The 26,442-nt window shown below is 43.6% G+C and overlaps 1 protein-coding gene across 3 annotated transcripts; it reads left to right on the top strand.

Moving 5' to 3' along the window:
* The first annotated feature begins 5,403 nt into the window (after window positions 1-5,403).
* PHC1 (polyhomeotic homolog 1) lies at window positions 5,404-26,061 on the top strand. 3 transcript variants are annotated; one of them, XM_072330464.1, is made up of 15 exons: window positions 5,404-5,532; window positions 10,656-10,811; window positions 12,774-12,884; window positions 14,108-14,185; window positions 14,943-15,092; window positions 16,014-16,169; window positions 17,299-17,797; window positions 18,127-18,875; window positions 20,054-20,201; window positions 20,314-20,522; window positions 21,109-21,223; window positions 21,785-21,893; window positions 22,576-22,726; window positions 24,410-24,641; window positions 24,863-26,061. In XM_072330464.1, the coding sequence occupies exons 2-15, from the start codon at window positions 10,698-10,700 to the stop codon at window positions 25,015-25,017; spliced, it is 2,976 nt and encodes a 991-aa protein (XP_072186565.1). In that variant the 5' UTR covers window positions 5,404-5,532; window positions 10,656-10,697; the 3' UTR covers window positions 25,018-26,061. The 3 variants fall into 3 exon arrangements, with proteins under 3 accessions (XP_072186565.1, XP_072186556.1, XP_072186573.1); XM_072330455.1 differs by lacking the exon at window positions 5,404-5,532 and adding an exon at window positions 5,621-5,739; XM_072330472.1 differs by lacking the exons at window positions 5,404-5,532; window positions 16,014-16,169 and adding an exon at window positions 5,621-5,739.
* The last annotated feature ends 381 nt before the right edge of the window (window positions 26,062-26,442 follow it).

The raw sequence follows: 26,442 nt of genomic DNA, 5'->3' as shown, positions 1-26,442 counted from the left end.
TTTCCTAGGCTTTCATAGAGTATTATCACAGAGTTTATTTTATATTAATAAACCCTAATACAAAGAAAAATTAGAACACAGGACAGGTGAGTTATATGTATCCTGAACACGTCTAAGCTTAGAAAACCTTCTGTGTCTGCTCTTAATGGAATTTTCAGTAGGTATCTGCCTAGAATTTGGGCTTCTCATATAGCCAAAAACACTAAGCTGTGACAGAAGACAACCATCCCTTCCTTTCCATAAAGGAGAATGCTCAATGTTTCTTTAGGGCTCAGGAGATCCTGGTTGCTCCAACTCTCTTGCTCAATTACTTGGCAACCTCTTCCAAAAGCATGCCTACTTTAAGGGACTGCTGTGTATTAGTCTATTATCAGCTAGCATTCTTCAGTTTGGAGACTGAGTAACATATTGTAAGTCTGCCTTTCTTATTTCTTTCATTTTTAACCCCCCGAACAGCAAATAAATACAAAACTGCAGAGCTGTACTTTGGAATAATAAGACTTGTTATTGGGACACATTGTACAATATACAAATTGTAAAGTTTATTCCAAGAATTTCTTCTCCTTTTTGAAGTATACGTAACAGGCTTTTAAAATAGCTACTACTAAGAACTTTGTAAGTCTCCATGGTCTGTACACCCTCCATGCAAGGTAAGCATACTTTCAGACTCACATGCAGTGGCTTGCTAACTTTAAATCTTATTCCACAGGTTATATTTCTGCTAAACTCAAACAGCTACATCAGTCCGTATCAACTGACAGGTAAAGCCAAGAGATCCAACAGATTAATAATTTTTAAGCTTATATGAAGATATTTTTTAAGAATGCCTGAATTTCTTTTGTTAACCTCATGTGATTTACTTTAAGGGTAAAGGTCCTTGGCTTGCCTCTGACATTCAGAGGATTCAGAGAAAAGTCTACGGTTGTACAGTTTGACAGATAACATCTCAAAGTGGGCTTATTCCCACTCTGCCTAGAGAGTCATGCAATTGAAATGGATGATATGTTGACAAGAAACCTAGTTTATACTGTCCAGACAGCCAGACCCAGTAACAGCCGGAAGTGTATTCATATGTATCAGCTTTTGCTTGTTGATCTGCTTTTCCTTTCATATGCAGTTCACGTTTCAAAGTAAGTGGAGAGAAGAAGGGTGCCTTCAGGGTATGGCAGGTTCCTGATGTTAGCTCCTTAAAAGGCAAAGCATTCTGATCTTTCAGTCATGTTTTTTAGTGTCCCAATTAATGTAGGGAAGAGAAAGATGAATTGGCATGCATTGGCCTGTTTTCTTTTGCAGTATGTGAAACAAAGATGAGGAGATTTGTGGTTGCAGCTTCTCTAGTATCTCCACTTGCAAACATGGACAGCCCCAGCCATGGTAGGAAGTGCAGATTCTTAACAGGATCAGTTATGCAGGAAGTAAAATATAGGGCAAGGAATGGAGGGATGGTGGCTTATGAAGACTTATAAGAAATGCAAGGCTGAAGAGATCAGAGGAAGACCTACAAACTAGAACAGTCATATGAGTTTCTGCTCTGAAACAGGACCAAATGGCTTGCAGAAAGCCTGTTCTGTAATAAAGAGACAATTGCCTCAGCTTCCTCAGAAACTTGCATTTTCCCAGAAGAGAATATTAAAGAAACTGGCTGACATTCAGGCCACATCTTGTAGGAAGACAATGTTATCTGGAACTGTCCAACTGTCTTCCCTAAACACCGATGGCACTATATAGGAGGATGAATTCAGGTACTCCTTAAGTTCACCTTTAAAGAGTTGAGTAGATGTGAAAAGTACTTGTAGTGAAATGGTTGGCTAGGCACTATAATTATCACATGTAAGCCATGTTTTATAGGAAGAAATCCTAGGCTCAAAGGTTTGTCTGCTTTAGACTTCTGGCTCCCCTTGCATTCGCCACGCTATAGCATTAAGGATTAGCTTTTGGTGGCTGAGGCTACCATTCCAAGCTGTCATGTTCCTTGGAAGTATACATGAAAAGTCTAGACTTTCCCATCACAAGAGAAAGAATTTTCCACCTGTGATGTGATATTTATTATATCACTTCCACCTGAAGTGAGTAAATGATCATGGGTAAGGGAAAGAAGGCAAATGAGATACACGTTTATATATTTGTACTACATGAGCCTGTACAGCACAGTATGTACTGATCCTTATGCTGAGCAGTACTGGTTACTTATCTATATATGAGGCTCATTTGCAGCCATTGCTTTGAAAAAAACAAACAAACAAGCAAACAAACAAAAAACCCCCAAAACTGAAAAGGTGCACTTTGCCTGTAGAGCCACTGAGTGTCACCATCACTCCATGGCTTTCCCTGCAAACATTAGCTTCTTTAACAAAACTTCTTTGCTGAAAGATGTTGGAATAACATAGCTTACTGAGAAGCTTCGAGCTAGGAAAGTCTGCACCTAAAATGCGAGCAAGTGATGCTATTGATGAGATGAACTCTGGATTGCATTTAAATGTAGTGTTAGAAAGATTTCCACATAGTTTTATGAAGTACAGCATGAGCCTCACTGAAAACGTTTACAGGGTGGAATAAGTGCTTCATGAGGAGATGAATTTCTACCACTTGGAGAGCAGAATTTGGAGAGCAGTTGGGGGACTGAGATTTACAAAAATAATGAAGGAAGTGGACAAAGCAAATGGAAAAATTGTCCTGTAACAAAGGACTGCTTTCTTCAGTTCTATCCAGGATTCATTAAGGTCCCTAATCCCATGTTTCTATGTGGGAATAGAACAATGGAAATGGATTATAGATGTTGGCCAGGTGAACCTGTATTAAGTGTAGGTGAATCTGGTGGACTGAAAGATTCAGAGGCTTCCTTTTGTTCCTAGGCCAATGGAGATGAGCAAGGAGCTATCTTACCCATTTCAGTTCCCACTAGTAGCAGGGTTGTCAAATTCACAGTACATGTGCAAATACATCCTAATATGAACAGAAGACAGTATTTTAAAGACACTCATAAACAAACCATGAGTAGCCTGTTCCTAAGGATAGATCTTAGTTCTCTCTTGAATTTTTGGCTCCCAAAGTATTCATCCTACATGTTAGCTAGAAAGACTTGGAAGTTTGTTAGTGTGTTACATGTATGCACACAACAGAACCCAATCAGACACGACTGAAATAGTTTATTAAGAATACAGTACAGACTGGTATTCAGGTGCAAAACTTCTGCGCTGACAAGAACCTTCTCACATCTTAGCAGATTAGTTTAGCCCTCTTCTCATTTTTCATATTTGTTCACCCTTGATAAGTCGTGATATCATTTCCCTTTCTGTGATTATTAACCCAAACTATAGTCCTCAAATCCTCATGTTCTCTTGTTCTGTCCCCAAATGCCTCTACTCGAATCAGTCCTGATGCCTCTTTATTGTTTCCCTTTGTTTGCATGGATTCCAGAATGAGTTTAGTGAATTTTGCAAATGGGACAAATAGCTTAGTCGTTCATGCAGCCACTGTGGGTTGCAGGAGAGGTTTATTCACAGGGATTAAGTCGGCTGGGTTTCCAACCCCTTGTCTTTGTTCCTTTGATCACTCTCAGGCTTAAAAAAAAAAAAAAAAAAAAAAAAAAAAAAAAAAAAAAAAAAAAGAGAGAGAGAGAGAGAGAGAGAAGTAAAAGAGAGAAAATCAGACAGCCAGACACTTCTCCATCTGAATTTAGAAACAAAACCAAGCATTTGGAGCCCAAACATCTCACTGTACGGTGTTTTTCAGTTTTTCGAGCAGCATCAAATATTACTGATTCTAAGTCAGTAGGACTGGTCTGCTGTGAAATTGTATTACTGAGTCTGATTAAGTCTTCTTTCTAAAGTCAGCTGAGATCCGGGAATAAACTCACTAACTCCGAGGTGGTTTTAGTAAATAGGCATTCTTTATTTACAACGGCGGATGTGCCAGGGGATTTCTCCGCCCTAACCGTGTATGTTCTGCTTTTACAAAAGACACATACACAATGCTTGTGTTACATTTTTTCCTGGGCAGTATATATATATTCAGTACTCGCCCCTAAAATCATTAACATTGGCTCCTGCCTCCTTACACGTGCTCAGTGATTTTGGTTGGTAGTCTCAAGACCCTCGGGGAATGAAGTAAGCAGTCTTCATGACCGCAGTATGCTCTCCTCCTGCTTTTCCAAGTTAGAAGTTTTCCATAGCTCGTTTGCAATAATGAGCAACTCTTAATCACTTAGAAGATAGGAAGAGTCCTTGTGAAAATATGTGGAAGAGGGCACCGACACCGACCTAGATAATAGTGATATACTGGGCTCCTTGAGTAGGCAGAGGATGTTATGCAAATATGTTTCACTTAGCATCAGACAATTAAGGCAAGTAAGTTTCGTTTAGCATAAGGTAGCTTTGTGAAAGCAAGTATCATTCAGTTAAGGATATCACCAACACGAAGCTCAAACTTTAACTTAGTTCCGTAAGCTGAGTAATTGACATAAGTGATGCTGATTGGTAACCAGTCAAGACAAAGCTGAAGTGCCTGTGTGGACAGCTTCTCTCCTCTTTTCTAAATGTGGTAGTTAAGCTCTGGCACTTTCTTAATGCACTTCACACAGATTTCTGCTGTGCATCGGAATGCTTTGCATGATCCAGGCAGGGAACACTCCAGTGATGTGAAGAAGTAACTACACAAAATCTTCTGTTAATATATCCTTATAAGCATAGCCAGTGGATTGTTGTGTATCATGAATAATACTTGCATGCAGCAACATAATAGCCTTAAGATGATACATATTATATTTGTGTATTGTAAATGGGGAGGCTTGCTGTAAGACTTTTCTGCTTTAACAGGATGCAAGTTATAACAATATAATTAAGCTTGCTAGTGTTCATCGATGGATACCCCTGCTCTGTTTAAATAACAGAAAGAGCCCTGCCTCTGAGCCAAGGAAATAAGGAAGGTCTGTTGAACCTTTGTACCAAAGGAAATAGGAGGTCCAGCTTAGAATAAGTGACTGAATACACAACATACTTCAGGGAAAGCTTGTAACAACAGCAGAAGCAACCTAACTCCGAGAAAGTTCTGCATATGTAGCATAGCTCTTGGAAAAGCTCTGCATATGTAACGCCAGTTATGCCTATAAACCGAAAATCTTTTGTGTGAGCTACGCACGACTGGAGGAGCACCTCCACATAACCAGCACTGGCTCCCATACAGGCTCCCAAACGCTGCAGCTGCCGTCGCCAGGGCAACAGAAAGCTGCGCTCGAGATCATGTGACGGAAGTGCCTCGAGGGAGGAAGTGACGAGCACTTGGGCGCCCCGGAGGCCAACATTAGCCAAAAAAAAAAAACAACAAAAAAAAAAAAAACCAAAAAAAAAAAAAACAACACCCAAAAAAACCAACCAAACAAAAAAAAGCCCAGACGGGACCGGAGTGGTGGGAGCGCACGGAGCATTCCTCATCCCCGCCCTACTGTTCTGCATCACCAACCACAACAGCAGCGCAGTGCGCCACGGCTGCACCACCAGGTCGGACTGGGCAGCGGCTGCCTGGAGCAACCTCGAGGTAACGCCCCCGTCCCGCCCTCCCTGAACAACGGCACTCGTGCCCCGCCTCGCCCGGCCCGGCCCGGCCAGGCCTGCCTGCCCGCGCACGGGGGGCGTGTCAGGCGGCGGCGGCGTGGGACTTCGGTATCGTTGGGCCCTTAGGGGGTGGCGACGGGGCTACCGCCGGGCGGGGGCAGCGCCGCTGCTGCGGGAGCGGCGACTGCAGGTGAGGCTGGGCCCAGGCGGCCGCGGCTAGTTCCTCGGGGCCAGCGAGGGTGCGCCGCAAGTTGACAGCGCCCGCGGAGCGGCCATTGTCTGCCCTACACCGAGCAACGGGAGCGGTAGTTGGCAGTAACTTCGTCTCACAGCGGCGCTCCCGTCTGCCCGGCAGCTGCCGGCCTCGCCGGGCTTCGTGCCTCCAGCTTCCTAGAAACGGGGTCGCGGTCGCACCTCATCCCCTGTCCTCCTCCGCCAGCATTCTGCGGCGGGTTCCCCCATCCTTCCCTCCCTCTCTTTCCTTTCCTCTCTCCCTCCTTTCCTCTCTCCCTCCTTTCCTCTCTCCCTCCTTCCCTACCGGCGAGGCTGTGTTGTATTATATCTGTGTGTTGCGGTGAGGTGTCTGCAGGCAGCGCACGGGCGCCAGCACACCCTCTGTTGGATGCAACTCGAACTCGCCGAACTTCGCTCCCTGGGCTGCGAAGCCACGCGGGGGCTATGGCCGCGCTCGTGCCCATCTCAGCCTTGGTGGGGAACTGGGCGGGCGGGCTGCGGGGCGAGGCGCTCGCAATGCTTTAGTGTGGCACCGCTCTGCCGGAACATCTGGAAACCAACTTACTGGTCCTTACGGTTTCCTCTCTCTGCCTGAATAGTTCACGGAACGTGCTGCAGGAAACGATGGTAACAGAGTGAGGAGAGGTGTTTTATTGGTTGGCTGTTCTGCCCATATCTCACGGGCAAATCTGCACAAATCTGGCTTGTTAACTAAATCCCAAGGATGAAGCTACAAAAGCAATTACAAGGTTAGATGATACTCTGCAGGTAACAGCTGTGTGCCTGGATGGGGAAAGCAAGTAAAATTTGTCTAAATTCTGTGTTGTGTTCAGTGGCTGGAGTAGATGCTCCCCCTAATCTGCTGCTGCAGCACTTGAGAAGGATCAGGGGCCTGTAGACAGGCCACCTCTGTCTTGTGTGCTGTAATCAGCAGTGCAGGTTAGACTCCATCATGTTTGCTTGCCTTGTTCCATAAACTTGTTCTGTGTCTTTTTCTTCACCTTCCTCTGCTGTGTTGTCATCCTTGTCATGGTGTTAATCGGTATTCTTCCTTGTCTGCCATTCAGGGTGCAGTTCCGTGCTAGGTGTGATATAATTTAGCTATCTAGCTGTTTAAAGGTTAATTTCCAGCGAGGCCATGTTTTTACAGCCTTTTTTTTTAAAAAAAAAAAATTATTTTTATTTTCTCTGGGATCTATCAGTTATGCTTGTATAATGGTTTGCATGACTGTTTGGAGTACCTGTCATTTAGTAATTTTTGGTAGATTATTAATCTCTTGGAGCAGATAGTTGTGTGCCTCCGGTGGCGCAGCGGTAGAATTCCCGTCTGCAACACCAGGGGGCCCGGGTTCGAATCCCCCCCTGTGGAGCAGGGGGTAGAAGTGCCGCTCTGCTACACAGAGGGCTCGAATCCCGGGAGTTGGACTCGATGATCTCTAAGGTCCCTTCCAACTCGCACAATACTATGATACTATGATACTATGATGATAGTTGAGTCATCGAATAGCTCAGTGATCACTAGACTGACATAAAGAGGAGAGTGGCTGGAAGATGTGTGTGGAGGGGGGAGGGAGGGTAAAGTGTGGGCTATTCTGTGTGAAAACAGCATGTGTCTAGATTGCATTTACACTAACACAGCCTCCTTAGATGTACTTGCTTGCTGGAAGCAGAACTTAACCTCTTTGCTTTTGTGTTTGGAAAGGGTTTTGTTGGCTAATCCTGTTTGTTAAATTCTCACCTCTGTTCTGCAAAGGGAGAGCATGCTTGTCATGCACCCAAAGGCCTTTTGCCTACAGAGACACCAAATGTTTTTGATGTCTCTCTTTCCAGAGGTAACAGTGTTTCAGGAGGATTATCCTTCTGCCAGATCTTGATTATTCATAGATCTAGATCAGTGTGAATCTCAAAAATATGTGAAATCTTACAAATTGGTGGTGTGTGTATTAAAGAAACGTAAGCTGACAGAATGGGGCACCAAGTTTGAAGCTAGGTTTCTCTTTCTAGTGCACCTTCTTAGCTACATGTGCTACAGCTAAGCTGAACCAACATCTTACTTAGTTATCTTCTCTGCCACACGTTTGACAGCTGTGGGGTCGCATCTGAGCTACTTCATCTCATTGATCTAGCCAAAGCTTATGTTTAAAGTATTTTTTCTTCAGAGTTAACAAGTTGTGTCAGCTGAAGGGAAGATCTAGTGAGCATCGGAAGTGGTGAGGGCAGACTGAGAGCGAGCAAGAACAGTGTCTCCTATGGAGAATGACTTGGTGTTCCTGAGGGATGAAAAGTTGGACGTGAGCCAGAAGTGTGCTTGCAGCCTGGAAGGTCAACTGTATCCTGGTGTGCATTGAAAGAGGGTGGCCAGCAGGACACGGATTTGTCAGGATTGTCTCAGTTTGCTCTGCCCATGTGAGGCCCCACCTGCAGTAATGCATCCAGGCCTTGGGCCTCCAGCACAAGAAAGATGCAGAGCTGTTGGGTATGTCCAGAGGAGGGCCACAAAGTTGATATGCACGCTTGAGCACCTCTCCCATGAAGAAAGACTTGAGGGAGTTGGGCTTGTTCACCCAGGAGAAGTGCTCTGAGAAGACCTTATTATGGCCTTCCATTACTTGAGGGAAGCTATAAGCAGGAAGGGGAGCAACTTTTTGTACATTCAGGTAGTGATAGGACGAGGGATAATAACTTTAAAGGAGGGGAGTTTTTGATTTGATGTTGGGAGATTTATTATTATTATTATTATCATTATTATTATTATTATTATTATTATTATTATTATTATTATTATTATTATTATTATTATTTTATTCAGATTGCTCAGAGAAGTTGTGGATGCCCCATCTCTGAAGGTGTTCAAAGCCAGGTTGGATGGGGCCCTGGGCAGCCTAATCTATCAGAATGGCTTAAGTTGGAGGAGTCTTCAGAGATCACCTAGTTCCAATGCTCCTGCTGTGGGCAGAGTTGCCAGCCACTCACAGACTCATCTAGTGGTTGGCAACCAAGGCCACAGCAGAAGGGAGTGGGGGTTTGGAACTAGATGATCAATAGGGTAAGGTCCCTTCCAAGCCAAACCATTCTGTGATACTTTTCGCTGTGCTATCATGTGTGCAGTTCCACTTTGATTGCTGTATTTGCCCTATTCTATGTACTTCTTTGTCCCACAGTCCTTTGACTATATTTTCTCTCTTATTTTACTCTATTTTCAGTTGTCTCCTCCAGAGCTTTTACCTTTTAGGCACGCTTATTGACCAACTTTTTCTATCTGTTACAGAGTTGTGGATGAGGAGAGGATGGCTTCATGGTTGAGTTGGTTGCCTGTGGTTACTGCTGAAGCAGATACAGGATGCTAGTATTGGATTAGCAGGGATACACCTAGGCAGTACTTGAGGGCAGAGGTGAAGATGCACAGAGAAGCCAGGATTGGAGCAACATCTGCATGCTGGTCAATTAGAGAATTTTACAGATTTCAAGGAGCTGGTTTGGAGCAGCAGTTCCCCTGACTTTTGTCAACCAGTCTCAGTACTGTCAGTGCTATTGTTTTGCTTTAAAGCTATCTGCTGCTCTGAATGCCATTCTGGAATTTAAAAACTGATGGTGAATATTGTTTCACCTCCTTTTGTGCTGTGCTGGTCACTTTGCTTACTGACCTGGAAAAACGTTGAGTTTGGTGAATGCTAAAAAAAACTCAAAGTATTTGGTTTTAAAGAGGTATAGATGCAGGGGCTGTGCTGATGCTATGGGATCTTGGAAGCCTAGGAGTCTTATTCAGAGCTCTCAGAGTAGGGGGAGCCAGCTGGTGTTTTAGTCAGTGATACAGGGACTTATCAAAAACATTTTTTTTTTAATCTTATGCAAATAATATCCTTCTAAAAGATTTTTTTTCCCCAGAATTCTGTTCCCAGCTGATCATTTTTGTCTTCCTTTTTCTGACTTTAACGACCCTTCCCCTCCCCCCATCTTCCTGTATAACGTATGTTTCTTGTTGCAAGAACCCCCCCCCCCAATCATGTATTACTTTTCTGCTAAGCCCTTTTTTTTTTTTTTTTTTTTTTTTTAAACAGTCTTACTTCTCTTCCTCTTGGCTGATGAATGCCATCTTCAGGCTTTTCTCAGTCCTGCAGGCCACTGCAACTCATCTTTCTGCTGCTGGAAAATCTCTCTCTCTGCTTGACTCCTTCAGCAACTTTTGTCTCATAAGCATAGATAATGATCCCTTCATCCACTCTTCTTGTAGCTCCATCCATACTTAAAGCAACTCACCATCCCAGATATCAGCTTCCGAACTAATATTTGAGTTATGATTTGTCAGGAACAATGAGTAGCTAGAAATGCTGTGTTCAGAAAAGAAGGGAACAATTGAGGGGGCAAAAATGGGAGAAGAGACTATCTGCAGGGCAGCAGAATGGTAGGATAATTGTACCTCTTGTGGGACTAAAGGAAGAGGTGATAAGAAGTTGCAGAAGTGCAGTGGCAGACTAGAAGCACTGCTGATTTTCCTCAGTTCCCTAGCCTTGAGGTAGAAGTAATCAGCTCTGTAACCAAATCATTGTCTGAATGAGTTGCAGCTGCTACTTCACTCTGCTACCTGTTTAAGAATTCAGTTTGCTGTAGCTCCCAACATGTAGCTTCCAACATTCTAGCATGTCAATAAAAATATGAGAATGTGTGTATTACATTTCAGACTGGTAATGAAAGACTTAAATTGGGAGCATAATTTCTGGGTTATTTCAGCCTCTGGCAACCCTATACCTCTGTGATGTAGCAAAACTGTAGAAGAAGCTTGGTACTTGGATATTCAAGTAAAAAGACTGTGTTACACAGTGTGATACAGTTTGGTTCTTTCTTTAACTTTAGTTCCCAATTCTCTCAATTTAGAGCCTGAATCAATCTCAGCCAAGCTTTTGGGATTCTGTCACCATGGAGACTGAAAGTGAACAGAACTCTGGCTCCGCCAGTGGGAGCTCCAGCTCTGGAGGAAGCACCCGTCCTCAGATATCACAGATGTCTCTGTATGAGCGGCAAGCTGTACAGGTGAGGTGCTACTATGTGCTGAGAATAAACATGCATCAGTGAAAGGGTGGTGAGCCCTTTTGTATGCATCGGAGTCATTGTGACAGAGTGGGACCTCGAAGGGTGTCTTGTTTCTGGATTTAGGAATTTTTGTGCTAGGCCTGACTTTTACTTCATTTTTTCTATGTTACTACTCCAGTCTATTAATTTACTGTGGTCCAGTAGACTCATTTTAACTCCATTATTCTAGAGCAAGGTGCTCAGTTTGTCACACCATTTCCTCTATATAGACCTTATCCCATAAATGTCCAACCTTTTGGCTTGACATGGACAAAGTGAATAGGATTTGTCTTGGGCTGTATGTGCATAATTTGCTCCGAGAGTAATGCCTCATATTATTCCCATGTAAATGACAACAGATACAAAAAGCACAATAATACTCTTCAATGGAATAAATTTTCACTACCAATAGAGATGTATTTTTGCCAGTGATGACATGAGCCTTCATGTTGTGCTCATAAAAGATATGCTCCAGCTGAAGTGACACACTGTCACTGCTGCTGAAACACACCACCCACCACCTCACTATGCTAACATCCACTGTTTGGTCTCCACAATTGTTCAGCAAGCATTGCTGAATGCCAGTGGGTGCAATTTTTTTCCAAAATGAGGAATTCAGTTCCACACAATTTCTTCATACACACTTCCATGTTAGACAGTAGTTTTTCAGACTGCCCCTCTGTTGCCATCTGTTGCATGGCAGCAGCATGCAACAGGATATTGGTAGGAAGGTTCAACCTTTGCTGTAATACCACCACCATCTGCCTCTGACATCATGGGCCAATGCAATAAAACAGGAGCTACTGCTTTTGGAACAGCCCTTGCAAAATATAAAATATCGTTAAAATGTTTTGTTATTTATATGTTAATTTTTTCATATTTTTCTTAAAACATAAAGAGAGGAACAAATTCATAAAACTAATGGTATGTTTGACTTTTTTTTGTCTATTGACTTTGACTTTTGTCTATGAAACTAATGCATTAGTCTGTTTCTATGGCAGTGGTCACCATTCTTAGTGAGATCCTAAGGCGTTCATCAGAGATTTTTTATGAAATTTGACTCTTCTTGTACTTCACCCTTGACAATAACTGTTCAAAATATGTGCGCTGCCAAAAAGTGATGACGTGAATAAGATGTGATTGTGGAGTGAAGGATATTTTTCTCTGGTAAGAGAGGGATTGTGGAAGTCTGGTGAAGAGACACAATCAGTTGAATATCTGATTGCAATTCTATACATTCCATTTGAAAATATGCAGGTAATGTATTTACATTAACTGAAAATGGTCTTGCAAACATAAATTGATGATTTTTTTTACTTTGCAGTCTTGAAACCTATTTTGTAATTCATTTGTCAAAAAAGAAAGTATGACTGCATATTCTTAGCTGTTTACAGGAATGTGTTTAGCCAATCTATCAAAATACATACAGTTATTTGCCATCACTTGAGTCAGCACTGCACAGTACTGCCCTCCCTATGTCCCTGCTTCAGATGATGCAGTATTAATAGTGTTTAGCTGTTGCTGAGTGATGAATGCATGCCTGGGACCACTCTGCCAGGCCACTGCTTTTGTAGTGCAGGGTGGGCTGCATGCAGCCTGTGGGTTGGACATGCATGCTTTATCCTGTATATTCATGCTGTACTGGAACACTTGTCTGCCTGTTGAACCATGAATGCTGCCAGATTCCTGGAGTTTGTTAAAGTTCTGCAGGTGTGCTTTTTGCTATCTTTGAATATACCTGTGATTCAGTCTTTATCCATTTTGTAGCTTTAATACCTATTTTGATGTTCTAATGTGGTGGCCTTGATTTTTTTCTTGGGGACTAAGGATTGTCTCAAGGCTGTTACTTATTTCTTCATTTTATCTCTAATCATGTTTCAAGGGCACGCTATTTTTCACAATTGGGTTTTCCTCTTTGTTTAGGCCCTTCAGGCACTCCAGAGACAGCCCAATGCAGCCCAATACTTTCACCAATTTATGCTCCAGCAGCAGCTTAACAGTGCCCAGCTGCACAGCTTGGCTGCTGTCCAGCAGGTGAGTTGTACTGGATCATTCTCTGAGGAAGACATGGAAATTCTCTACTTGTACACTGAGGTCCTTCTCTGCGTTTCCCTGAACACGTTGTTTGGGGTTAATACAAGCAACTAGTAAACTGGGAGGCTTGATGAAAAGATTTGTTTGCTTTTCAGGTACAAAGCAGAGGAAGATAAAATTGCCATATGGGAGCTTGCACTTCAAAGGCATGTGACTTGCCATTCCACCTCCTTAAGATAAAAGATAGGTGGTTAAATCACCAGGGACTGTTTTAAAACAATCTTAAAGTGAACCGTGGATTATTTATCTAAGAATAACTGGTTTAGTGCATATGAAATTTAATGTGGAGTTCTCTGAATTTTCTATCTTCAAGCTATTCTGTTTCCTTTACTAGTTACTAGAAAGAAGGACCTTAGCCATCAGTAAGGGTATTACCTTAATTGAGTTTTGGTTATTGAGATGATGTATGATGCATAATTGTTGAGCAGATTTTTTTTATTTCACAACTTTGCTCACCTGTCAGACTTGTCAGTTGAAGATAAGTTGAATGTGATGTGTAGCTTTGCTTCTTGGCCGTTAGTCCAAGATTTAATTGTTTTCAAATCCCTACCTGTAGTTCTATAGCATGGAACAAATAGAATCCTCTTGCAAGTATCATATTAAACCTTTTTGTAAAAACCAGCTAGACACATACAGTATACTTGCCATGGGATCACGTAGGAAAGGAAAAAAAATATTTAACAGTATTTACATTCATCCAAATGTGCTTAAATCTGAAATTTGATACTTGCCTTACCCTTGTAGTGTTAATAACTTGCATGACTTGCCCAGCAAATTGCTATTACAGGCAGGGACTGTTTGGGTGTTAACAGAGTGGACTGGGGCATCATCAGAGTTGCAGCATGTAGTATGACAAACTGAGGCAACGATAGGATATGTTCTTAATGGTGGAGGAATGCAGGTTGTGCGCTTTCAGTGTTTATTTCCACTGCCTGTATTGCATAGGACTGAACTGGTTTGGTGAAAAGGAGGTGCCTTGCTGAGTTGTTACACCTGATTTGTAGGGCATGGCAGGGATTTGTAGTAGTTAGGACTGCACTTCAGTTCTTGAAAATGGGAGAAGTTGTTGATGATGAGACTCAGTGTTCATACAAAACTAAATATTTGTACTGGATGAAAATGTTTCTTTTAAGTACTCTTCTCTCTGTCAATCTTTCTTATAGGCTACAATTGCAGCTAGTAGACAGGCCAGCTCACCAAACACCAGCACCCCACAGCAGACTACTACCACACAGGCCTCTGTAAGTAATTGTATATCAAAGCCTTTCTTTGCCCCCTACTCTCCTCTGCCCTTGTTCTTTCTCCTCTTTGTCTTTTAGGAAGGCAGTCAGCCAGGGAAACACAGCTTCTAAGAATGCTGGGAGTCCACAAGATACAGACAACTTTGAGGACTTGGGGTGCTGTCATAATTGGTGGGGGTTGAGGAGCCCAGAGAAGGTTTCTGAGTGGGAGAGGCCTCTTAGCTGGAAAGGTAGTCACTGATCTCTTTTTCCTGAGGCTTTGGGGATGTTGTCATGGTTTAGAAGAGTATCAGGACTTCTTAGAAGGAAGAGTTTTGAGCAACTTAGAAGGGAATATTCTTTTCTTTGGCAGAGCTCATTGAATGAGTGGAAGTATGATTTTATAGTGCATATTGGGAAGCTGTGATTTGTTCAGGGAGTAGGTGAGTTGGTAAGGTAGATTACTTTGTTTTTGCTGGTTTGATTTTATTTTTCCTTTACTTGAGAGGCTGGAGAAAATGTATTTTTAGATCTCTTCTTGAAGTTACAAACTATCAGAGATACTCGGGCTTATCTTACAAATGAGTTTAGCATCCAGGGCTTTGGCTAATTTAGATTGCATAACCCGTTAAGGCAAGAATTTCTTTCTTCTTGGTCCCCTGCATGATACAGGGAGAATCTGTGAAATATTTCTTCTGCACCCCAGCAAGTGGATTTGTTCTTATTTCTTTTGCCCCCATCATTTCCTATATGATTTGGGACTTTTCTCTGTTTTAAGATCAACCTAGCCACCACATCAGCTGCTCAGCTGATCAGTCGTTCACAGAGTGTGAGTTCTCCCACTGCTACAACTCTGACGCAGTCTGTGCTCCTTGGGAATACCACTTCACCACCTCTCAACCAGTCACAGGCCCAGATGTATCTCCGGGTAAGAGATATGTACACACAACTTGTCCTGACTATAAACCACCCTTCCTGGACACTCTGGTGTTTTACTCTTTGGAGCTACCAACACTTCTGGACTAACTCAAAGTTTAAGGGTGCTGTGTTCTGAATTCAGATGGGGAAGATCATGTCCACTAAACTGTTTGACTCTGGGCTCAGCTTTAGATGAATTTTGTATTGTGTATTGAGATACTTAAGAACCATATTTGTCTCTGCTCTGCATAGATGTTAAAGATTCCATGGCACTTCTCACTAGAGAGTACAAGTATGAAATATATTTTCTGGACTTGAATACGGCTCACAAAAATAAATCAATGTTGGAACAGATATATGGTAAATTACTCCCTTCAGCCACTCCACGCAGAGACACAAGTCAGGATTCAGGCACATCTAGGAACATAAATCAATTTGAACAAATGTCTCATCCTTTTGATCAGTTTGAAGTGCTGCTATATAAAATACATTAGACTTCAGTATTATCAATCTCAGGTTTGATTACTTACTTGAAAAATATATTCTTTGTTTTTGTTGGCATTGGATAAAGATTGTAATCTTTTCAAGTAACCCTAGTCTTAGATGTCTTTTATCTCTGCTGCTCAACCAATCCCAGATATATGTCTCAGAATTAAATTACACACAAGTCTTTTAGCCAGTCCTGGACAGTCTGTGGGAGTTGACCCAGGCCCATGTTTAATAGCAGAGTGTTTGTTTCCATAAGGAAACTACCAGTTTCCTACTCTTGGGGGTTATGTTTACTGTTACGTTACAGGGAGTGCTGGGATTTTTTCCAAGTGCAACATTACAGCCCTGTGTTGCTCTCTAATCTGCTTGTGGTTCATTGTCTTTCTTTCTCTATTCTCCTTCATTCCTTTCATTTCACATCACCTGACCCTTCCCCCAACAGCCACAGCTGGGAAACCTGTTGCAGGTAAACCGGACCTTGGGGCGCAATGTCCCTCTTGCCTCCCAACTCATCCTGATGCCTAATGGGGCCGTGGCTGCTGTCCAGCAGGATGTACCACCCACCCAGTCTCCTGGGGTCCATGCAGATGCAGACCAGGTCAGTGACACCTCCTTCCTAGAGTCCTTCCCTTCCCTGCACTCTGCCACCTGCTCTCTGGTCTTTTGCTCCAGTCATCAGTGCCTACAAAGATGGTTGGCTCTGTTTTATCGCCATTCTGAGTCCCTGTAACTAGTGCAGGCAAGACATGTTCTCTTGCCATCATTTCTCAATGTTTGCTTTTTGCCTTCAGAAACAGGATTCATTCCAGCTAAAATTTCTGAGATGAGACATAGCCTGACTCACATCCTCACCGTTGCTTGCATATCCTTGCGTGAAGAGAATTGCTGAGATCTATGTCCAGTTTTTTTTTTTTTTTAAGTTGGACATTCACTCTGCAAGGAAGAGTCTTTGCCAGTGGTAGTGTTCCTTTGCCCAGTTGGTTTGTTGTAAAAATGCTTAAGACTGAACAGGCCACACAACATCTTAACTCCTGCATTCATTTGCAAATGTTTCTACAGGTTGCTGTGGTTTCCTATTTTCTTGGTCCTATCCCAATCGTGCTTGGGATTTTCAGTAACTTCATATTTGTCTTGTCTGAGCCACTTTTTCTGACAAAGATAGCCCTGATCAGACTTGAAGATAACACTGTGTGTGGCAGGGGAGTAAACACAGAACATGGCCATGCCAAAGTACAGAGGAAATAGGGAAAGGCTGCAGAATAGCTGCAGGCATCATAAGTGGAAAGCCCTGCACAGGAGAAGAGGCAAGCAGCACAAAAACTGAGAAGGAATTACTGGTCTTTAAAGGGGTAATATCAGCACATTTAACAGCCATGTAAAAATGAATCCTAGCAATGCAAGGGCAAGGCAGGTCTGAAGGCTATTGCATGCCTCAGACAGAATGGTGGTGTTCTCAAGTGGTGTTCAGAAAGTGCCACGAGATCTTTAACTTCCATCAGAGATGGAGCAAAACGGAGTTCAGGTTTGTATGTTTCCTGTGAATGATTGCAGCTGAGCTTTATCCTGCAGTGTTAGCCAGCTCCACATGTGAGATTTAAAGCATTGACTCAGCCTGCATCCCAGTAGAGCATATTGCTTATGCATTCTCTTGTTCTCTACTGTTCTTAGACTTTTAGGAAGTAATGTGCATAAAACAAACAGACTGTATTTTGTATGTGTGTTTCTAGGTTCAGAACTTGGCTGTGAGGAGCCAGCAGACCTCAGCCACTAATGCCCAGCTCCAAGGCTCTGCTCAGAAGGTGGCTCTACCAGGAAACTCCCAGGCTTCAGGCCTACCACAGGCCACAAGTACAGGCCAGACTGTGGCAGTGGCTCCAGCCTCTTCTGGCAGCACAGGCCAGTCTCTCAACTTGAGCCAAGGGGCAGCAGGCAGTAATGGTGTCTCTGGGGGTGTGGTTGCAAGTAGTGGGAGCCAGAATTCTACAGCATTGAGCCAGACAGCCTCTGCAGGTGCTGCCGGCAGCTGCCAACGGAAAGGCACAGGAGTGGTTCAGCCACTACCAGTAGCAGCTGCCCAGGCAGTGACTGTCAGCCAGGGAAGCCAAACAGAGTCAGAGAGTGTATCCACAAAGAAGGGTGAAACGGACAGTGGTGGACAGCAGACTGTGGGCATGAACCTTACCAGGACAGCTACACCAGCACCCAGCCAGACGTTGATTAGTTCAGGTAAGCGGTGCTCTCTTCCTTCTCTTTGAATTACCTGGGCTTTTGTGAGAATGCCATTTGAAAGTCCAGCAGTGAGAGGTTCCCCAGCATGCATCTCTGCTTCAGTGCTCCCACGGGCTGTTCTCCTGGGATTATCCTGCTCTATAAGTGACAGAAGTTGATCTCAGCCCATTCAGTTCTCACAGTCCTCTACCAGTAAGCTATCAGTCATTTTGGAGTCATTTTACAGAATCAGACCAGTACAGTGGCTACTTACTTTTTCTTGTTCCCAGCTGTGCTATTGGTAACCTTTGTTCTCTCTTCTTGTTTGGCTCTGTGTTTGTATATAGCTACATATACACAGATTCAGCCACATTCACTGATCCAGCAGCAGCAGCAGATCCACCTGCAGAAGCAGGTGGTGATCCAGCAGCAGATTGCCATTCATCACCAGCAGCAGTTCCAGCACCGCCAGTCCCAGCTCCTCCACACAGCCACCCATCTCCAGCTGGCTCAACAACAGCAACAGTCATCATCTTTGACCCAGCAGCAGCAAGCTCAGCCTCCACAGCAGCAGGCTCCACCTCAAAACCAACAGCAGACTCAGACCCTTGTGGTGCAACCTATTTTACAGACCCAGCCTCAGTCTGTTCAACTCCAGCACGACAGTCCTAGCCAGCCAGTCACCAAGTCACCTGTTCCAATTCAGTCAAAGTCTATGGTCACCTCCATCAAACCACCTCAGCTTGGGCCTGCCAAAATGTCAGCAGCACAGCAGCCTCCACCACACATCCCTGTGCAGGTGGTGGGTACTCGGCAGCAGGGCTCAGGCCAAGCCCAAGCACTGGGTCTAGCTCAGATTGCTGCAGCAGTGCCGACTTCCCGGGGAATGCCAGCTGTGGTCCAGTCTGTTTCCCAAGCTCATGCTCCTTCCCCACCTTCTTCAGCTCCAGTATCCTCACAGGAAGCTCCTCCTCTCACTACAGGGGTGAATTTGGCACAAGTTCAAGGTACAGCCCACATGGTGAAGAATCCTGCCTCCTCTCCAGTTGTGGCTCAGATGCCAGCAGCATTCTACATGCAGTCTCTCCAGTTGCCTGTAAGTCAAGAGAGAGAATACCATATGGATTCTTTGCTCAGTCCAAGGACGGTAATTGTATTCTAGCCCTGGGTCAGTGGGATGGGAGGACTAAGAAGTTTGAATTAGGGAATGTGTATGGAGACTTTACCTTTCAAGAATGCAAATTCCAGTCCAGCTCTTGGGGTTACTGAGCACAAGCATTTCTCTTTCACATGATCATTCATTCAGAGACTTGCATGAAACAAATGGGTGAGACTTGGACCCTCACTTGAAACAGGGTAGGTGTCCACATTACATACTAAATATCCTATTTAACAACAATTGGCCTCTTCATTGTTTCTCTCAGGAGAGAGAAGTCGGCTGTGTGGGCCATGAAGACTGAACTTCCCTCTCCCTACTAGGTGTGGATATCTCCAGGTCAGAGAAACCTTGATGTGTGGTGTCAGCCACACAGGTAGAGCTGGCTCTAGGCCTCAGAGGATTCCCTAGCAACAGGCTATGCAGAGGTAAACAAAGATGGCTCCTGTTCCACGGGCCTCTCTCATGCTGCTCTGAATTGTCCAACTAGGACCTACCTGACTAACTCCCTGGTACATCAACACTTTCCCAGCTCAGATATCCTCAGCTGGTTGCTGTGACTATTCTTTTTAGTGGGGCTTCACATGTATATTCAAGGACAGAATGTGCCAGTTTGTTTCTAAGCTCTGACTGCTTCTTCAGGAAGTTATCACAGGATTTGTCTGATTTTTAGATTTGGGGGGACAACTCTGCTGTCATCCAACGTGTTTCCACAAGTGTTTTGACAGTTTTTTCATTGGAGCTGATCTGATGTAGACAAAGGCTTATTTGGAAACTGTTGAGTGACTGCTTTCTTACTGAAATAATACCTTGATGTTCTCACAGTGTCTTGGTATTATATGATTGTATCAGTGTATCAGCTAAGATTCTAGATCTTAATCGCAGTAGTCTGACAGTGAGTCTTGAAGCTGACAGTCTTTTGAAAGTTTGGCTCTGTTCTAGACAAGCACCCTGAAATAAAGATATGTACTCTGAGGGAGCTGGAGGCATTTCCAGGGTTGGAACCAGACGAGATAAGTACGATGGGCCAGGGTCTATCTTTGCATTGCCTTCAGTCTGTGTTGTTTTCTGCTTTGTGGCTCTTCTCTTTGCTTATGTGTTCCATTTTATTCATGCAGGGCAAGTCTCAGAGCTTAGCAGTAAAGCGCAAGGCAGAGTCTGAGGAGGAGAAGGAGGTATCAGCCAGTGTCACTGCACTAATGCCTGCCAGGTCCTCTCCTGTGACAGACAGCCCCAAAAATGTGGAGGAGAAGAATGGCCTTGGAGGTGAGGTACAAAGGAGAGCTCTGTTTTATGTGTGCTAATAATCTGATCTCATGTTCCATGTAAAGTAGGTGGAGCAGTAGTAATGCTGACTCTTGGGCTGTTAACATTCCAGATAAATCTGATCCTGCTGCTACTGCAACCCCAAATACCACCTCAAGTGAAGGAGCATCAGTCACTTCCACCTCTGTTCCCACTGCAAACCTGGCAATGGTATCACGTCAGATGGGAGACTCCAAACCTCCACAAGCCATTGTTAAGCCCCAGATCCTCACACACGTAATTGAGGGCTTTGTCATCCAGGAAGGAGCAGAGCCCTTTCCGGTAAGAACCTACTGCTGCAAGGGAGACATCTCTTAGAAGGGCAGTGGGCATCTGTCTTTTAACAGGACTTTATTTCCCCATGTTCCAAGTCAGTTTTCTTACCTTGAAACGCAGAAGTGAGGAAGGCAATGGAAGCTGGTTTCATGCATGAAACTAGGTGTCAAGGGTTGTTATTAGAGAACAGATTGGAGAGAGTAATATAAGAGTCACGGGAACTGTTTTCTCCAGTAGCTCCCAAAGCAATAAATTCTGTGGGAATTGTAAGAAGTTTCTTCTGTTTGATTTTTAGTGAGGGGAAGATGCACTGCATGCATTTTGAACAGGCAGCAAGTGAAGTTTAAGCAAATATGGGGCAGTAAGTCACATAGATAGGATATTCAAGGGAGACAGTACTTGTTGATAGTTGAAAGAACTGACAGATCTGAGAGTCAGGAAGAAGTAATAACTTCGTTCAGTATCTCTTCTTCACCAGTAGGCAGAGGGATTCTTTTGAGTCATAAGGTGTGGGAAATTTATGCCTTGAAAGGGGGTGGTGGACACAGAGACTCTGTTATTGATGGACCCAATGCTTTCTCTTCCTGCCTAGGTGGGTTGTTCTCAGCTGCTAAAAGAATCTGAGAAACCTTTGCAGGGAGGGTCTCCTTCTGGCCAGGGTGAAAACCTGTCCAGCAATTCTCCAGGAGGGGACAGTGCTTCTATGGGTAAGTTTCAGCACCAGAACACATAGGTAGTAGTACTGAAAATTTCTTCTAATACTTCATTATTTACTTTATACGTTATAGACTTGTCTTTCTTCCTGCCATCCTGCTAACTCCTTAGAGACTCAAGCTACAGACCCAGGGTCTCTTTTTTTCAAGTGCCAGAAAACATTACCTGTTTTTAATACAATGTTAGTATGTAACATGTTAGCACATGTTAGTAGTAAGCAGAATCTGAACTGTACCTGTTATGACTTAAGACTGTAAAGGATGTTTGGACATAGCAGAGAGTGCAGTGGTAGAGACTCCTGTTCAGCCTTATAGGATATAAAGGATTTATTTCTTGTTAAGTGAACAGGTACTGGCAAGGAGAAGTACACAACTCTGTTCAGTGTCTTGGGGTCTTAATTAGTGGAGCTTCTGCCTCTCCCCAAGCTCTTTGTTCAGTAGTTTCAAAAGAGTGCTTGGAATCTGCTCTGAGAAGAGTAGCAGAATGAGGAATCTTTACATGTGATTTGTTTCAGTTCAAATAATCAAGTGGTGTGCATCTCTGTGTCTCACTAGAGCTTGATAAGAAGGCAAACTTGCTGAAGTGTGAATACTGTGGGAAGTATGCCCCAGCTACTCAGTTCCGTGGTTCCAAGAGGTTTTGTTCCATGACCTGCGCTAAAAGGTAATAGAAAGACGTCACTTCTTTTTCTTGTAAGTATACATTCTCTGGAATTGGGCGTTTGCCCTTTTTCCAGGTAGTGTACAGTATTTAAGTACATCTCATTCTCCCTTCATGGGATGCAATGACCACACAGATTCTTTAGGATTGGACATGTTTATGATTTGCAAGTACCTCCTCTAGGTCTGGAGAGGAGGCAAATGTTGTGTTGAGTATAAGCAGGATTTTTTACTTGCGCAGAAAATCAGATGGGAAGTGGGAACTTCTTGGGCTCCAGAGGACCTCTGTTCAGTTGAATATACATTTGGCTGACTAAATGAATGCATACTGATAGCTGTCTGCTGTACTGATACTAGACAAAGACACAAGGGAGCACTGGGAGAAAAACCTGGGAAGAAGTTCAACTAGTCATTGCTGCATCCTGTCAATAGCAGAGTACTTGTTATGGGTTATCTTTTCCCTTAAGGGAATGACTTAATTGACCTTTCAGATGTTAGATCAAGACTTCGGTATACAAATATTGCTTGTGTCAGAAGTCTGGACTGGTTTCTTCTAGGGAGAGTTCTTAGGAGGAAGAACAGAATTTGATGGTAAAGATGAGTTTCATCCCCATCTAGATGAAGGAGAAGCAGTAATTCAGTTAATTGCTGTTTCCTAATTGCTACTCTGGTTCTGCTTATTTGAGGTACAATGTCAGCTGCAGCCATCAGTTTCGGCTGCAGAGAAAGAAGATGAAAGAACTCCAGGAAGCTAACTATGCTCGAGTGCGCCGACGGGGATCACGGCGCAGCAGCTCTGAAATTACTCGAACAAAGATCCAGGGAAAACGTCACAGGGTAAGGGCATAGTCCTGTCTGCTTCTGTCAGGCTGGACAGTGTTGCTGTGGACAAAGCTTCTCATTAGTGTATGTAGTCATATGGTACATACCAAGTGGATGATGTTTTGACACAGTTATCAAGGCACTGTAAGCTACTCCAATTGCTTGCTCATCAGCTGTAAAAAGTAGACTCGCATTTTTACTTCTGTTTACTCTGTATTTACTCCAACATATGTCACAGATGTCTGAGTGAGTGTGATCAGCTGACAGGCTGATCTGCTTTTCCTGAATGGTTAGCTTTCTTTAAGATTAATGATTTGAATCAGATTATAGAAGGATTGAATGACCTTCTTGGACTTCTCTGGAGTCTTTGACATGGTTCCTCACCACATCCTTCTCTCTAAATTGTAGAGGTGTGGATTTGAAGGATGGACTGTTTGGTGGATTAAGAATTGGTTGGCTGGATGCAGCCAAAGGGTTGTGATCATTCGTTCTGTGTGAAGGTGGAGGTTGGGCACAAGCAGTGTCCCTCAGGGCTCGGTCTTGGGACCGGCACTCTTCAACATCTTATCTTCATACACAGACGATAGCATTGAGTGCACCCTAAGCAAGTTTGCAGATGACAGCAAGCTGAGCGGTGCAGTTGATATACTGGAAAGAAGGGAAGCCATCCAGACGGACCTGGACAGTCTGGAGAAGTGGGCCCATGAAAACTTGATTAGATTCAACAAGGCCAAGTGCAGGGTGCTGCACTTGGGCAGGGAAATTCTGGGTATTTATACAAACTGTGAGAAGAACCCCTTGAGAGTAGCCCTGTGGAGGAGTACTTGGGGGTCCTGGTGGATGAGAAGCTGGACATGAGCCAGCAGTGTGTGCTTGCAGCCAACTTTGTTCTGGGCTTCATTAAAGGAGTGGCCAGCAGGGAGAGGGAGGTGATTGTCCCCCTCTACTCAGCTCTTGTGAGGCCCCATCTGCAGTACTGTGTCCAGGCTTGGAGCCTCTGGCACAAGAAAAATGTGGAACTCTTGGAACAGGTCCAGAGGATGACCACTAAGATAATGAGGGGGCTGGAGCACCTCTCCTATGAGGAGAGGTTAAGGGAACTGGGCTTGTTTAGTTTGGAGAAGGCTCTGAGGAGACTCATTGTGGCCTTCCAGTACTTGAAAGGAGCATATAAACAGGAGGGTGAACGACTGTTTACAGTGACAGGACAAGGGGGAATGGTTTTAAACTAAGAGAGGGGAGATTTACGTAAGATATCAGGAGGAAGTTTTTCCACTCAGAGGATGGTGACATACTAGAACAGGCTGCCCGAGGAAGTTGTGGATGCCCCATCCCTGAATGCATTCAGGGCAGGGGGGTTTGAAAGCAGATGATCTTTGAGGTCCTTTTCAACTGAGGTCATTTTATTATTCTATGATTCAGAGTTAACATGAGGAAGAGGAATGGACTGTGGGAGGATAGTGAGGAAGAGGAACTGAGAGTCAAGTCTCCCTTTTGTGGCATAATCAAGCTCTTGTGACAGCTTCCCCTGGACCAACAGCCTGAGACAGCTGTCCCAGACTATGGGAAAACTGCTGCTGTTCCTAGTGTCTGATTTTTACAGTTAATAACTGTGAATGTATTTATTCTTTATTAAAACAAAAGCAGCAAAAACCAAACAAAAAACTTATGTTTTCTTTCTTTTTCATGGGCTCATAGGGCCAGGAGGATTCAAGTCGGGGTTCTGATAACTCTAGCTATGATGAGGCTTTGTCCCCTACATCTCCAGGACCTCTGTCAGTAAGATCTGGCCATGGAGAACGAGACCTGGCTAACTCCAGTATGGCCCCACCTACCCCAGATCTACATGGCATCAACCCTGTCTTCCTGTCCAGCAATCCCAGTCGTTGGAGCGTGGAGGAAGTGTACGAGTTCATTGCATCTTTGCAAGGTGAAGCTATGGTCCATTCTTGCAGTTCTGTGATCCAATAGCATGGGGAAATTTGTTGACTCTCTTTTTGAAATTCTTTGAGAGTGACGTGTTGTGCTTTCAAACTGTACATGTTTCTGGAGTAGGTCATGCAAATGGATGAGACGTACTCCTCTGCAAGTGAGCTGGGGAATTGGGACTGTCTATGGTTGTTTCTTAGTTCTGTTTCTTTGTTTTCATAGGATGCCAGGAGATTGCTGAAGAGTTTCGGTCACAGGAAATAGATGGCCAGGCCCTGTTGCTTTTGAAGGAGGAACATCTCATGAGTGCTATGAACATCAAACTAGGACCTGCTCTCAAGATATGTGCCAAGATCAATGTCCTCAAGGAGACCTAGCAGCTCTGAAGCCAATGGTTTCAGTTTTGCTCTGACCCCAGAGCAGCTGCCAGCTTTGAAACACTCTGTTGGGGCAAGGAATGGGATGATCCCATGTGGTCCTGCATTCAAGAATGAAAAGGAATTTAACTGCCTGAAACTGCCATGCACAAGCCCATGTCTTGGTCTTTTAATGGTGCTATAACAAGGGAGGAAAATTCCCACCTGGAGCCTTTGAAACTTCCTTCCCTCTTTGAATATGCCTCTCATCTACCACATTGAGAAGGAGACCTCCTTCTGTTTTAGCAGCCTTGGAAAGGGGAAGTGCCCTTGTCCCTTTTTGCAGCAGCAGATTTGCTGTGTCTTGGTTATGCTGGAACCTGAGGTACAGAAATTCCTGCCCTGTGTGGTTTTGGGAACAGCTGTGTTTGGGGCATTTATAAAGGTCCAAGTGGCAGAGGGTGGGTATTCAAGAACTAAAGCAAAAGGAGCTGCTTCTGCTATAGCCTAGGTATTTTTTGAACTGTGTTTAATAGCCGTTCCAGCACACCTATCAAACTCAAAGGCCCATGGCATTAGGAGCTACCTTTCCTTAGCTTTATTGTCTCCTGTAAAGACACAGATTGAAGACAAGGTATTTTGGCAGCTATTTACTCCAGATGCCCGTCTTTGAAGCAGAAGAGGATTTATTGTGAGTACTTATGACAAGGTGGTGGGAAAATCTAAGTGGGAGGAGGGGTTGTCTTACATTAGAAAACCCTTCACCACTTGGTGTCATCAGTGTAATAGGGTATAATTTACAGATCCAAAGCAGTCTCCAGAAGTGCCAAGGCTCTTCATAAAAACAAACAAACAAAAAAAACAGCTTGAAATTTTGGTTCTGATTTTTTGTTAGGTTTGTTTTCTGTTCTTTTATCAGTTTGTATTATTCTTGCCTGTCTTCATTATCCTCAGGAGAGCTTACGGGACAAAGTTTAAGCTGGCAGGATTGTATCACCTGCCTCAGGCTCTTTTGTTTTTAATTGATGCTGTAAAACAAATACTTCTCTTCTTCAGTATATATATAAAAAAAGAAAAAAAGAAAAAAAAAAAAAGGAAAAAAAACACTGCAACAACCGAATTTAGATTTTTTTAAAATACAATTTCCTCCTAAGGGGTACAGTTCTGTTTAGAGGCCTATCCCCTGCCGCTCAGCTCCCACAGGTTTTGTAAAGACCAAGTTCTGCAAGTTTGTTTTTTTTTTTAGCAGTTTGCCAAAGATGAAAAAGTGTGCAGTTCTCTTCCAGAAGCACCTTCGCTTTTAAAATAAGCAAAATGAAAACAGAAACCAAAATCTGGAAGAAATTAAACAAAGCATGAAGAGGTAAGTGTCCCCTACAGCCAAATACCTGAAAGCAAGACTTTTTTCCTAAGCCATTTGTCTCAACTTTTTTATTTTCAGAAGTT

Source organism: Excalfactoria chinensis, chromosome 1 (assembly GCF_039878825.1).
Source record: "Excalfactoria chinensis isolate bCotChi1 chromosome 1, bCotChi1.hap2, whole genome shotgun sequence".
In the NCBI taxonomy this organism is placed as follows: Eukaryota; Metazoa; Chordata; class Aves; order Galliformes; family Phasianidae; genus Excalfactoria; species Excalfactoria chinensis.
The sequence above is the reverse complement of the archived record's forward strand: the minus strand, read 5'-3'. Positions and strand labels throughout refer to the sequence as shown.

Excerpts from the sequence above, each read along its gene's own strand:
- PHC1 (XM_072330464.1), top strand. The coding sequence starts at position 10,698 with ATGGAGACTGAAAGTGAACAGAACTCTGGCTCCGCCAGTGGGAGCTCC. Across the intron at positions 12,885-14,107 it reads GCTTGGCTGCTGTCCAGCAG|GCTACAATTGCAGCTAGTAG; the intron begins GTGAGTTGTACT and ends TCTTTCTTATAG. Across the intron at positions 24,642-24,862 it reads GTTCATTGCATCTTTGCAAG|GATGCCAGGAGATTGCTGAA; the intron begins GTGAAGCTATGG and ends TTGTTTTCATAG.